Source organism: Cydia strobilella, chromosome 13, assembly GCF_947568885.1.
Source record: "Cydia strobilella chromosome 13, ilCydStro3.1, whole genome shotgun sequence".
Lineage (NCBI taxonomy): Eukaryota > Metazoa > Arthropoda > Insecta > Lepidoptera > Tortricidae > Cydia > Cydia strobilella.
In genome coordinates, this window is record NC_086053.1 from 8496990 (window position 1) to 8511859 (window position 14870).

A 14870-nucleotide genomic window follows, 5' to 3' on the forward strand; every position below is an offset into this window, starting at 1 on the left:
CTCTATCACTCTTGCATATGCATAAATAGGCATGCAGCGATAGAGGCAGATAATTAAATTTCGATTTTCGCGTTTCCCGCTAGGCCCTTTGTAAACAAACCGCCTTGATGTATCAACGTCATATTTAAAATTGTCAAAAAACAGTTTATTTAAAGCGCTCTCCACAATCGTGCCCGAATCGCGGTGCGAAGCCGCAAACACGAGTGTGGAGTCTAGTTTGCTAATCAGCGAAATCGACTCAACACTCGCGTTCGCGGCTTCGCGTCGCGTAGTCTGGAGCGACTTTAAGGGCCCTCCACACTCATGCGCGAATCACGACGCGAAGCCGCGATTCGCGCATAAGTGTGGAGGGCCCTTTAGGCACAATATGTTGTTGTTGTTGTAGTTGGCAGTAAATAAGAATAAAATAAACTATACTCATCCTTTTCTTTTGGGTGCTAGTACTAGTGTAAGACAAAGATAGTATGATTCTCTCTATGTTTGAAATGAGACAATCCTTTGACAAACTATATATTCTTTTTTTTGGGTGCTAGCATTATTCTGAGGGTGCTAGCTCAGAATAACATTATTATGAGGGTGCTAGTACTAATGTAAGACAAAGATAGTATGATTATCTCTGCTCTGTCTATGTTTGAAATGAGAGTCCTTTGCAAGTCCTTTGACAAACAATAGTTACGTACTTCTTGGTTTACGATAGGCGCTAGTGCTGCACTCTGGCGGCAGAACATTGCAGTAATACCCCCTAAAATTAAATTTGTAATACTGAACATAATTAAACTAACAGTTGTATCCAATAAACTATAGTCTGTCAAGCCATTTCCGTCAGTAGAAAAAAGCGGCTTTAAAAAATGTAGGCGCAAAGGCTAATCATCACATAGAAAATTTTAATTTCACACCTTTTTCTGCTGACAAAGTTGTTTGACAGAATATAGATAGAATAAAACACAAAGTTTCTAATTTTAAACGTATAATGTTCCTGACAGTTGCAATAAGTACCTTATCTTTTAACCCATTCTGTTATTTCTTTTTTCCTTTTGCTGGGGGTGGAGGAGGTGGAGGTGGAGGTGCTTCAACAACAGCCTCTGGTTCGGGTTCAGGTTCCGGCTCCAGAGGAAGTGGCGGGACTGAAGGATCTTCATCGGGATCAGTGTAAAGATAATCAGTCTGGAAATGAATATAACATCTGGACAATGTTATAAGGTCAATATGGGAAGACCGGCTACAAGCTTTTCCGTCGCTTCTAAATCTTACGTTTGTACACATACTCCACTTACATAAGATTGGTAGAGCAGAAGGTGCGAAGCTTCCTTTCTTTCTGACTACGTCTGAGCGAAGTACGTATACAAGTACGAAAGTTCTTGCCCAGGGCAACCAAAAATTTTACATGCTGGTTTTCTCCACATTGAGCTTAAGTTATTGTAAAGGGCCCTCCACAATATGCGCGAATCACGGCGCGAAGCCGCGAACGCGAGTGTGGAGTTGATTTCGCAGACCTGTGACGCGCACTTCACACTAGCGTTCGCGGCTTCGCGACGCGATTCGCGCACGAGTGTGGAGCGAACTTAAGTCGTCTATATAATAAAATCGTCTATTATCATATCTATAAAATTTTCAAAAGTTTGGGTAAATCTTGGTGCGGTTGGAGTATATAGCATGTCGCAGTGCAGTTGCGACTGCTTCATGCATATGCATTTGAAAAGTTAAAAGTTTTTTTACTATTTCATTAGGAATGTCGAATAAATAACAACTTTTATAGTGTACCGGTATTTTGTAGAGTTCTGGCGCCATGGCAAATAAACTTTCAACGAAGTTCTCATAAACTATGTTTCCATCGCCACGTACATTCGCATCACGCAACATTTCTATAGTTTCGTCTCTATTGAAAGCATCTCCGTAACCAGTAACTATCGATTGTAATTCTCCAAGCTCTAGGAAATTTCTGTTTTCCGTGTCAAAAACCTGCAAAATAAATCACACATATCTTAAGGGCAACGCCTGTGGGCACACGCATCCGGACAGCTAGTAGCAAACTTGGTACCTACAAATAATATAATGATTTGTTTGATTTCGAGCCAATCAGTTTTTTATCCCTCGTGCTAATATAGAGATCCGAGCAAGCGAAAGATTACAAAACTTAAAATTTGCAATATTATTTTCCACTAAAGGATAAATTGCAATTTTACCTAGTTATTTCAATGAATAAATAAATAAGGGTGCCTATTTGAGCGTGTGGTGCTAGTGTGTGGTGAAAAATATTTTACAGAACAGAATCTGAATAGCTTAGTCTATGTACCTAGTCGGCTCATAAGTTTTGTCACTGGCCTTTAAAATTTAAATTTGGAACTCCTAAAACAAAAACCGTTCTGCATTTGAATTTCGAATCTTTATTAAATATTTGAGTAGTATAATTTTGCAATTTTCTGTTTTCTTCAACATGGAGTGGACGCTTAAAGATAGCCGTACCGCAATAATTGCACTATATCGTTGTGGTCACTCGCCGACTAAAATTTTTAAGCTACTTGAAAATTTAAAACTCTCTCTAAGATTTGTGTATCGTACCATAGAAAGATACAGTGAGGTCTCTAGTTTAAATGACAAGAAAAGAAACGGTCGTCCGCGTACAGCTAGGACTCCAGCGGTTGTACAAGCAATTAGGGCACGCATTGCCAGAAATCCCGCTAGGAAACAAAAAGTTATGGCCCTCCAGATGGGTTTGAGCAAAAACACGGTGAAAAGAGTGCTTAATCAAGACCTGAGACTTCGTGCTTATAAACGAAAAACTGGCCATCTTCTCAATGGTCGGCTTAAAGCTTTAAGGCTTAAAAGATCTAAAGCTTTATTGAAGAAGTACGCTAAAAATAAGCACCGTTGTATACTGTTTTCGGACGAGAAAATTTTTGACATAGAAGAAAACTGTAATAAACAAAATGAGTGTACGCTCGCAATAGTAAAGAAGCGTCTAATAAATAATAAATAATAATAAAAATGTTATTTATTTAGGTATCAACCCATTACATAAAGAATAATTATTGTATTAATCTAATTTATACATTCTAATCTATATTAAATTTTACTATTCTAAACTAAACTAAACTAATTATTACCTAATCTAACACTAATTAAATATTTGCAGCGGAGGCCTTGCTCATACAGTAGCAGGTTGCGTACACTACGCTAACAATGCTGTTCATCGATTCGCTCACTCTCCCGACAAACGACCAGTGCCTTTTACGCATTATAGCGTAAAAGTCGTCTACTCTGTTCACGGCGAACATGCCAGATGCACTACACCGCCACGGTAGCCGTAACATTGCACGAAACGCGTTGTTGTACTGTACTCGAAGCTTATTGAACGATCGTTTCGTGTAATAGACCTGTACCAATAACTTCTGAGGTTATAAGAATATTAATGTTGCTAATTTTTTATATATAGTTTCCAGACCATATACTAAACCTAAAAATAATATTTTGTGTCATCCTAGGTATTTGCTTAGGTAGAAATTTAGGTATTTCTTTTTTCAATCAGCATTCTGTGAAAAAAATATTAGAGACGAAATTCTTTGTTTCCCTGTAAAGGCAAAGTGGCTTCCGACGTACACACGCATTTTGTGTCATTTTCATCCACGGGTATAATGGCATTTAATAAATACCTAATATTGATCCTAAAACGCCTAAAAAAATATTAGAGTCGGTAAGTGAAGTGTTGTACTTTACATAACATTGTTATATGTTATTCAAACAAATCTGTGTCAAATTCATCCACCGCTTTTATTTAAAAAAAAAAATTTTCTAATTAACACCCTGTATCTGCCACAAAAAAAAATTCATATTATTAAGTTTACGTCTACAATATTATAATACCACATTGAGACATCATTCATAATTTGGGTCATTTTGATCCACGGTTTTTTTACTATCTGGCAAAATAAAACTCAATTGAGCAAGAAGGGCGTGCGCGGGGAAGGGTACCTACGCGGGTGGGGTGCTTATTATACTTGCCGCAATATCAGCTTGCGACTGAGATCTTAATACTATCTCCTTTACCCTTGTTGAGACCAACCAAGAGTGAAAGAGATGGCATTATGAGCTGTCTCGCCACTTAGTTTTGCGATACAGTGTATTTATTTCATTCGGAGGCATAATTACATTGTCTTATCAATCTTACCGTAGTAGGTATATAAATATAATTAAAAATAAACTGTAGGCTGCACTCCTCATACTGACCAACATTTGTGACGTTCCTAATCAAAAGGTACCACTTTCTCTGACAGGTTATTTGTATAAATATATAATCAAATTTCGTCTTTATGGTAAACGACAAAGTGGTACCTACCTTTTGATTGAGAATGTCACATCAGCGACTTAAAAATTACTTTTGTTTCGATTTTTAGTAGACTTTTTGAGTTTATTTTAAGACGCAATTTATTGTGATTTTTGTTATGTTTAAGCGTGGCAAGCAACATTAATTACAATGATGATGATGTTCATTAAATACAATATTTTTTCATACTATACTGAACTGTCACCCTATACATGAGAATGAACAGCGCCCTCTTGACAATGATCATATATCAGGTCAGGCTTTAATATGTGTCATAATTTAGTAAAGTCCCCTTTGTGGATTCTAAGTTTCCGAGTTACAGCAGTTTAGTGAAAGCGTTTTTTTTAAATATAAATTAAGGGTTCAATAAAGAGGAAAGAAAATTTGATTATTTTTGCGCTACGACGCACGGTTTAGGAGATACAGCCCTCTAAAGTTTTTTTTATTGTTTTTTTTTTTTTTTACATTGTGTTTTTTGTATATTACTTTGGGGTTTCACGAAAATTTAATTATTTTTGCGCTACGACGCATGGTTTAAGAGATCAAGCCCTATAAAAAAATCTCTTTTTTTTTGCGTTTTTTTTGTATAAATTAATGGTTACATAAATAGGACCGAAAAGTTGATTATTTTTGCGCTACGACGCACGGTTTAGGACATACAGCCCTATATAGATTTTTTTTTTTTTCTTTTTTACGTTTTTAAATCTTAATTAAGGGCTTCTTAAAGGGAACGAAAATTTGATTATTTTTCGCTACCATGCACGGTTTAGGAGATACATCCCTAAAGTTTTTTTGTTGTTTTTTTTCTTTTTTTTTCATTGCGTTTTTTGTTATTACTTTGGGGTTTCATAAAAGGGAACGAAAATTTTATTATTTTTGCGCTACGACACACGGTTTAGGAGATACAGCCCTAAAATGATTTTTTTTCTCTTTCTTTTTTGCGTTTTTAAATCTTAATTAGGGGCTTCTTAAAGGGGAACAGATATTGATTATTTTTGCGCTACGATGCACGGTTTAGGAGATACAGCCCTATAAAGTTTTTTTGTTATTTTTTTTTTCTTTTTTTTTTTTCTTGTGTTTTTGTATATTATTTTGGGGCTTCATAAAGGGGAACGAAAATTTTATTATTTTTGCGCTACGACGCATGGTTTAGGAGATACAGCCCTATAAAGATTTTTTTTTTTTAATATAAATTATGGGTTGCATAAAGGGGAACGAAAATTTTATTGTTTTTGCGGTACCACGCACGGTTTAGGAGATACAGCTCTATAAAGTTTTTTTCCTGGTTTTTTTTTGTTTTTTTTTGAAGTATTAATTACGGGTTTCTTAAAGGGGTTTTTTCAATTATTTTTGCGCTACGACGCATGGTTAAAGAGATAAGCCCTATAATGATTTTTTTAATTTTGCGTTTTTTTTTAAATATAAATTATGGGTTGCATAAAGGGGAACGAAAATTTTATTATTTTTGCGCTACGACGCATGGTTTGGGAGATACAGCCCTATAAAGGGATTTTTTTAAATTTTGCGTTTTTTTTTTAAATATAAATTATGGGTTGCATAAAGGGGAACGAAAATTTTATTGTTTTTGCGGTACCACGCACGGTTTAGGAGATACAGCTCTATAAAGTTTTTTTTCCTGTTTTGTTTTGTTTTTTTTTTTAAGTATTAATTACGGGTTTCTTAAAGGGGTTTTTTTTAATTATTTTTGCGCTACGACGCATGGTTGAAGAGATACAGCCCTATAATGATTTTTTTTTTAAATATAAATTATGGGTTGCATAAAGGGGAACGAAAATTTTATTATTTTTGCGCCACCACACACGGTTTAGAAGATATTATATCTATATATATATAGCTATAATAGCTCTATAAAGTTTTTTCCTGTTTTTTTAAAGTTTTAATTAAGGGTTTCTTAAGGGGAACGAAAATTTGATTATTTTTGTGCTACGATGCACGGTTTAGGAGATGCAACCCTATAAAGATTTTTTTGTTGTTTTTTTTTTCATTGTGTTTTTTGTATATTACTTTGGGGTTCCACAAAGGGGAACGAAAATTTGAGTATTTTTGCGCTACGACGGTTTAGGAGATACAGCCCTATAAAGTTTTTTTGTTTTTTTTTTCATTGTGTTTTTTGTATATTAATTTGGGGTTCCGTAAAGGGGAACGAAAATTTTATTATTTTTGCGCTACGACGCACGGTTTAGGAGATACAGCCCTAAAATGATTTTTTTCCTCTTTCTTTTTTGCGTTTTTCAATCTTAATTAGGGGTTTCTTAAAGGGTTTTTTTTAAATTATTTTTGCGCTACTATGCACGGCGTAGGAGATACAGCCCTATAAAGTTTTTTTGTTATTTTTTTTCTTTTTTTTTATTGTGTTTTTAGTATATCACTTTGGGGCTTCATAAAGGGGAACGAAATTTTTATTATTTTTGCGCTACGACGCATGGTTTAAGAGATACAGCCCTATAATGATTTTTTTAATTTTTTTTTGCGTTTTTTTTTTAATATAAATTATGAGTTGCATAAAGGGGAACGAAACTTTTATTATTTTTGCGCCACCACGCACGGTTTAGGAGATATTATATCTATATATATATATATAGCTATAATAGCTCTATAAAGTTTTTTCCTGGTTTTTTTTAAGTTTTAATTAAGGGTTTCTTAAGGGGAACGAAAATTTGATTATTTTTGTGCTACGATGCACGGTTTAGGAGATGCAGCCCTATAAAGGTTTTTTTGTTGTTTTTTTTTTCATTGTGTTTTTGTATATTACTTTGGGGTTCCGTATAGGGGAACAAAATTTTGTTATTTTTGCGCTACCACGCACGGTTTAGGAGATATAGCTCTATAAAGATTTTTTCCTGTTTTTTTTTTTTAAGTATTAATTAAGGGTTTCTTAAAGGGGAACGAAAAATTTATTATTTTTGCGCTACGATGCACGATTTAGGCGATGCAGCCCTATAAAGATTTTTTTTTGTTTTTTTTTTTCATTGTTTTTTGTATATTAGTTAGGGGTTCCATAAAGGGGAACGAAAATTTGATTATTTTTGCGCTACTACGGTTTAGGAGATACAGCCCTAAAAAGTTTTTTTTTTTGGTTTTTTTTTATTGCGTTTTTTTTAAATATAAATTAATGGTTACATAAACGGGACCGAAACGTTTATTTTTGCGCTACGACGCACGGTTTAGGAGATACAGCTAATACAGCCCTATAAAGATTTTGTTTCTTTTTTTCATTGTATTTTTCATGTATTACTTTTGGGTATATAAAGGGGAACGTAAATTTTATTATTTTTGCGCTACGACGCATGGTTTTGGAGATACAGTCCTATATTTTTTTTTACAATGCATGTGCTCGAAAAGTGCGTTTCCTACGGAGCCATATCGTGCGGAAAGTACTGCTTTTCCGCACTAGTGCTTTTTGTTTTCAATTTTTTTTTTACAGTACATATGGTGCTACTTTCTCGCACTAGTGCGGAAAAGAGCACTTACCGTGCATATGTCGAAAGTTTAAAGGGCCATATGTACTGTAAAACGTACGATACACGTGCGAATAGGTAATTCGCAACTCGTGTCGATTTAAAACACTCCTTTTAATAATTAAACTTATTTGCCATGATATGTTTTTTTATTTACTCGCACAATGCATAGTAAAACATTGTATGATACACGTGCGTAAAGATGATTTCCGCACTTGTTGCATAAATAGCAATTTTTTTAATCAAAGAATGAAAGAAAGTCACGGTATTAATAACCAAATTTTACTTTAGTGGTACCTTTTCCCTATCACTGTCACAAATGTATGTGGCGTTCACGTAAACGCGATATTTTTAAGATTTCCCTGCGCAATGTTGCCAGCCCGCTCGCAAATCAAACATGTACTTACAGTTCTTTTGCATAATGGTGACATTGTACAATATCTATAAGTTTTAAATAGGTAAAAGATAATTCGACGCATTCTTTGCTTGCTTGTTGCTTGTTGTTGTGTTGTTTGCGTAACTTCTTTGAATAAGTTGCGTTAATTTAGCGCACAGGCGAAGTAAACATGCGTTGCGTACGGCAAGGTCACGCCGCGGCCCCACCCTGCACGGCCTCCGTTGCCCATTCAGACCGCCCGCTAGCTTCGTTTGAACGCAAATAATATTTTTGTAATATTTGTTTATGCAGTGGATGCAAGTGACACAAATTCATACATCTTATTTATCCCGCATTTCAAATTAATAAGATGTAAACTCTAATATCTTTAATATTCTTTTGTAACGGTGACAGCCTGTTACAACAAAATCATCAAATATCTTATGAAGCTATGCCTTAATAAGACACAAAATCATTTAATGGACCTATTTAAACGATTAAATTCGACCTAAGTAATTTTTTTTAACTCTAATTTTTTTTTGTGTCATTTAGAATATTATGACATAGTATCAGATTGCAGTGGACGTAATTGACACAAACTATGTTTTCACACTAAAAACACTATCCTAAATGCAAAACAGCTACATGTTTTCTCTCGAATATTTTTTTCTCCAAAATAATTCAAAATAAAAAATAATTACCACAAAATAACAAATTACTAGAAAAGCAAATTATATATATGACACAAAACAAAATGTAAGATTTACATCTTAACAAAGTATTCATAAGCGAAAACAGAATTGACTTTAATATTTTTATAACCTAGGGGTCAAAATATAGCCAGCGGTACAGGTCTATAATGGTACCACAGCTGACTAGTGTAGAACGCCTGACAGTACGCCCTGAACAAAGTTATTTTAGCTTGGTCGGAACAGTGAGCAAACCGACGCGCCAACATGTTGCTTCTCATCGCTATGGCCCGCCGCTGTCTTTCGAGATCGTCATCGTCCTTTAGTCTGTCTGTCAAAACGTGCCCTAGATACTTAAAACTATTTACAGTTTTTAATTCTGTCCCGTTTAGCCTAACGGGAGGAACGATATCTGGGCCCTTATCGTATTTAAATACAATTAATTCGGATTTTTTAACATTATATTTTAGTCCGTGTGTTGCAGCATAACGCTCACAAATCGACACTAGTATCCTTAGGCCCGTGATAGAGGGGCTCAGCAGCACCATATCGTCCGCGTAGCTAAAGTTGTTGGCACATACGCCCGCGACGTGACATCCGACGGCAGCGCTGCTGAGCTCCTCTATCAGGTCGTTCATATAAAGATTAAACAGCAATGGCGATGTCAGCCCCCCCTGCCTAACTCCGCATTGCAACTTGTACGGGTCCGAATTGGCATTTCCCCATCTAACGCTGTTCATCTGGTTACCGTACCAGTATCTCAACAGATTGGTTATTTTACTCGGTACACCTGCTTTTGACACTTTATCCCATAATAAATTATAGTCAATAGTATCAAAAGCACGGCTCAGATCTAGAAAACAGCCGTATACCGACGTTCTTTTCTTAAGATAACGGTTCACTACGTTCTTAAGGCAGAATATAGCCATATCCGTTGAGAGACCCGGACGGAACCCAAACTGTGCATCGTGTAAACGTATATGTTTGGTAAGTATCGGGTTAATTAATCTTTCAAAAACTTTTGAGAACACGGTAGCTAACGAGATAGGTCTGTAGTTGGACGGGTCACTAAGATCGCCAGTCCTGTTTTTAACAACGGGAACCACACTCGTAGTCATAAATTCATCAGGTAGGTAGCCATGCGCTAAACACAAATTAAATAATTGCGCCATCTTTACATGTAATAATGGGCCCCCATACAAAATGTGTTCAATGCTTAGACCGTCGTGACCCGGCGACTTACCGCGTTTCATTTTTCTAACACACTGCAATATCATATCTTGCGTAATGAATAACTCAGAACCAGTCGACGGGTCACCACGGTCCCGCGTTTTATCGAACAAGTGAGATTCCGGCGAGTTTTGGAGTGAGTTATCGACTTTAAATTGCTTAATGAACAAATTTGCTATATCTTTTTCATTTTGAATTCCATTTACTGATAATGGTCTACTTTGTTTATAGCTTAGTTTATTAGTATCCTTCCAGAATTGAGCGAAATTTCCCGCCGACCTATGGGAAGCTATAATGTCCATTTTAATAATTTCTTGGTTCCGTTGGCACCAACTTAACTTATTCTTAAATAATTTGCGTTTTTTGGACATATTATCATAAATAGGACCTGAAGAAGGCGAACCGTGCAGCAACCATACTTTATGCGCTTCGCGTGCGTTTTTGTACAGTGGTAGTACATGATAATTCCAACCGGTAACTTTATTCTTTTGTTTACGTTTTTTATCAATAGACGTTTGCCTAGCAGCTGTTTGAATGGACCGCACTATCTCTTGATAAAATTTACCAATTACTAATGAATGCATCGTGTTGTTGCATGTTTCGCTACAATTATCAATATGCACATTAACTTTTCTCAAATACTGAGTACATAACTTGGTATACCTTTCTATTTGCTCATTACATCGGTTTCCCCATAAAATGTTATTGACTACATTATTGATACTAGGATTCGTCTTTGTTTGTATGAGATTTAAGTCACATTCAATGAATAACGGATAGTGGTCAGACCAATAAACATCGTATAGTACACGGGCATTAGTACACAGCCTATATGCAGAGTCCGTGGCCACACAATGGTCTAACCAGCTCTTAGGGCCCTGCACGTCACTTTTAAAAGTAAATGTGTCACTTGACTCACCGATCAGTTCAATGTCCGCACATGTCCATTTCTGGTCGTTACAGTAGGCAATTAGCTCCTTACCAAATGACGCACGCACGTCAGCGTTAAAATCACCAAGAACCAACACACACTCACAACCATTGTCCTCTATTATAGCACTTATAACGCCTAGGCACTCAGTAAATAACGGCAGGTTATCCGCGCAATCTGTCGGCATGTACACCGACATTATTATAATACTCCGATTTCCTGGAAGTTCCGCCCGTATAGCAGCGATTCGTTTTGAACCGGTTTCAACTATCACAACCTTAGTAAACAAATTTTTTCTCCATAATACAGCTACCCCTCCGTACGGCCTACCCTTCAGCGGCCCGACAGATGTATCTACTGCTGATATTCCATGATAGCCAAATTCTTCATTAATCTGGCTCAAAAAATCAAGGTCATCTGGCAGAAGCCACAATTCTTGAAGCGCGATTATGTCATTTTCTTGACTTAACTCCTGCACATTAGGTAGCGATCGTTTGATGCCCTTACAATTAAATGATAAGAGCCTTGTTTTTGCAGTGGCCATTATTTATTTATTTCTTATTTATATGGAGTTGTTACTGCGTTATTGTAACGTTTAGGTCTTTTATAAATGTACTTCCTGTACACTATTCCCTTTGGCCAAAAGCCGTTACTTAAAAATGTCTCCAGACGATCAGTTCCGATTGTGACTAAAAATGTGTTAAACGTCGTTTCACGGTACGGCTTAATGTATTCAACTTTTACAGCTGATTCGCCTTTACTATTAATGTATTCTGTAATTTTTTCCGTCGTAATGTTCTTTTCCGTACGTGAGATGTATAGTGTGGTTGTACTCGGCGCTGCTTGAAGCATTTCGCTTGTTTCACCGCAGCCCCGACTATTTTTAACCATTTTGGCGGTTTGTTTAGGCTTTTTTGTACCATTCGTTACTAATATGAAACCTTCGGAATCCACTAGCTTGACCTTGGGCTTAGCTAACGCTGCATCACGGAACGAAGTCTTTTTATTTCGTAAATTTTCCTTTTCTTCCTCTACAAGTGAGGGCAAGGCTGGCGGGCCCCACCGGCTAAGATGACTCGGAGAATCAACTGTATTTTCAACGTCGCACGGCTCATTATCCAAAGCCCGCAAAACTGGAGTTGTAGCCGGTTGACGTTGGCTCACCGCGCCGTTCACCACTGGAGACTTGCTACCCCCAGATACATTTTTGTTACTTTGACTATGAAACGGTTCGCGTACACTCTCACACACAGGTTGCGATGACGGCGTCGTAGTTATAAGTTGAAATTTTGCGATTTCTTTTTTAACTTCTGTTATTTCTTCTTTGTTTGTGATACCTGTGCACCTCACACTATTCAACTCCGACCGTAAAGTCGCTAACTCCTTCAGTATTCTTGTGACATCCAAGTCGTCAAACGTAATAGGTGGAATTCGATGAAGATCTTTTGCGACAAATATTGGCAAATTGTCATCGTCAGTCTCTTTCAATATTTTTATTATATCTTGAATATTTTTTGACGCTTTGCCCTCTCCCTTTCTGGAAGATGTCCGTATATCAAGGATGTCTCTTAACTTCGATTTAGCCATCTCAATTTCACTATCTGAGAAGTTCGTAGCACATATTCTTGCTAGCGTCGGTTCGTCGATCACGTTAAGACGATTCGTTATGTAACACAACACTTCATTGAGCACTAACGTCTTTTCACCACCACCTCCCATGTTTCAAACTTGACGGAAGGGTTGTACACTCATTAGCGCGGCAGTGATCTACCCAGCTGTTTACGCGTCTTATCTCAACGAATGAGAGACCGAGACTAATAGCATTCCCCGTATTCAAAGAGGTCTTCACCCTTCATCTGTGATGGTTTGGCTGGGAGTTTCTTATGCGGGAGTCACTAGTATGCATTTTTGTGAGAAAGGAGTAAAAACTAGTGCCAAAGTGTACCAAGACACGGTGTTGACTAATATTGTGAAACCACTATCCCATACGATGTTTCTAAACCAGCATTGGGTTTTCCAGCAGGACTCTGCTCCAGCCCATAAGGCAAAGTCTACACAAGCCTGGCTCGCCTCCAATAAAATCGACTTTATACGGCATGAAGATTGGCCCTCCTCTAGCCCAGATCTTAATCCTTTAGACTATAAAATATGGCAGTATTTAGAGGAAAAGGTGTGCTCAAAACCTCATGCAAATCTAGACTCGCTGAAAAAATCTCTTGCTACGGCAGTGGCCAATATCGACATGAAAGTGGTGCGTGAATCCATTGACGACTGGCCACGAAGACTTCAAGCCTGTGTAGATAATTATGGCGGTCATTTTGAATAAATGTTATACATTTAGATTCTCTAGTTTATAAGCTTTCAAACGCTGTACAAATTATACGGAATAAACTTAAACTTTTGATTTTATTTGATACTATGTATATGACAGAACTTATGAGCCGACTAGGTATATAATAAGTACCTTTTTTACGTTGGGGTAATGCGTTTACGCATGCCACTGTCCGGGGGAACCAGAGGGAATGACGGACTAAGCATCACCAACGAGTGCCGACTTCGCCTTAGATGGGGTGCCGCAGGGTTGCTAAGTCGCTATCAGCATTCGACCACGTGCAAAAGTACCTAGGTATTTACTTGAAAGGCCAAAAGTAATTCATGTTTAACTTCCGCTTCTGTAACTCGTTTATCTAACATGTAAATAACTTGCTCCTTTGTCAATACTCTAGTTACTCCAGCCTTCAAAAGTTCTGCGTCAGCCATGATTTCTTTATACGTAGGATAATTGAAATGTCGTCTATGATATCTGTTAACAATAGCATTTACGTATAAAACTTTCAACATAAAAAAGTACTATTACTTCTGTTATAATTATAAATTATGTGTGCGGCCTGGCAAAACAGTTAGCCCTAAAATAAGTAAAATAAGACTAGGTACAGTCTTGCGTCTATCCTAAATACATTTCACTCTACTTTTTCATCAACGTTTTGCATCAGATACGCTGTAGGTATCCTGCAGCAGTGTTTCAAAATTCAGGTCTCAAGCTTAATTAGAAGCCCATGAGCAACATGTGCACTAAAAGGGTATATTAATTATGTACTCTACTTTTTCAATCCCAGGAATTCTATAAAAGTTTCAATAGATATTACGTTAATAGGTTCTCCGTCATCTATAGTTAATAAAGGTTGGGCTTTCTCATCAAAAAAATCTATTATTTCGTTTAGTTGTTCTTCTGTAAACCGCGGTGTAACATTTTTTAAGGGATCGAAGGGATTAAACACAGCCATTTTAATAAAAAACAAATTAAATTTCACAAAAATATGAAACAATAAATAGTTGTACAAATTTTGAATTATAAATTCAATTCACAAATTTGACAATGTATGTCAAATCAAAATTGGTTTAATACTTGATTTACATTCGCGGCTCGTCGTGGCTCCTCGGCTCGCGGCAGTCGCGGCTCGTCTCGTGTCTCGCCAGGAGCTCGTCGAGCTAAAGCAACCTTCACATTCGCGCACGAGTGTGGAGGGCGCTTAATGATTACACTCCTGCCTCGTCTCGTGTCTCGGCCACAGCTGGTAAGCTCGTCGAGCTAATCAATTTTAAACACAAACGGCACGGTATAAGGTTTGTCACCGAATTGACCGAATGACAGCCGGTGCGAATGCAAGCGCGCGTCCCGCTCGAGCCCCTTTGACTCGTGCCCAAAGAGTAGTATAATATATAGGCTCGTGCCCAAAAAGTCGCTCCTCCACGCGAGCCAGGCGAGCGCGAGCCCACCGTTTACACTGGCGTCTGTGTCAATGTAAACCGGACTTACGAAAATTTCTTCGTCTTCAGCCCGCTC

At 37.2% G+C, this 14870-nt stretch overlaps 1 protein-coding gene across 1 annotated transcript; it reads right to left on the reverse strand.

The window, feature by feature from the left end:
* Nucleotides 1–1017: 1017 nt before the first annotated feature.
* On the reverse strand, nucleotides 1018–14313 carry LOC134746372 (uncharacterized). Its single transcript, XM_063680742.1, has 4 exons — nucleotides 14173–14313; nucleotides 13661–13829; nucleotides 1762–1959; nucleotides 1018–1164 (listed from the first exon to the last, which is right to left on the reverse strand). Exons 1-4 carry the CDS (start codon nucleotides 14190–14192, stop codon nucleotides 1018–1020), a joined length of 534 nt encoding a protein of 177 aa, XP_063536812.1. The 5' UTR covers nucleotides 14193–14313.
* Between the last annotated feature and the right edge of the window lie 557 nt (nucleotides 14314–14870).

Bases quoted from the DNA above. Each gene is read 5' to 3' on its own strand.
- LOC134746372 (XM_063680742.1), bottom strand. From the start codon at position 14,192: ATGACGGAGAACCTATTAAC. The intron at 1,960-13,660 runs GTAAATACCTAG...TTTATTTTGCAG, and splicing joins AATTACTTTTGGCCTTTCAA to GTTTTTGACACGGAAAACAG. The intron at 1,165-1,761 runs GTACACTATAAA...ATTCATTTCCAG, and splicing joins CAGAACTCTACAAAATACCG to ACTGATTATCTTTACACTGA.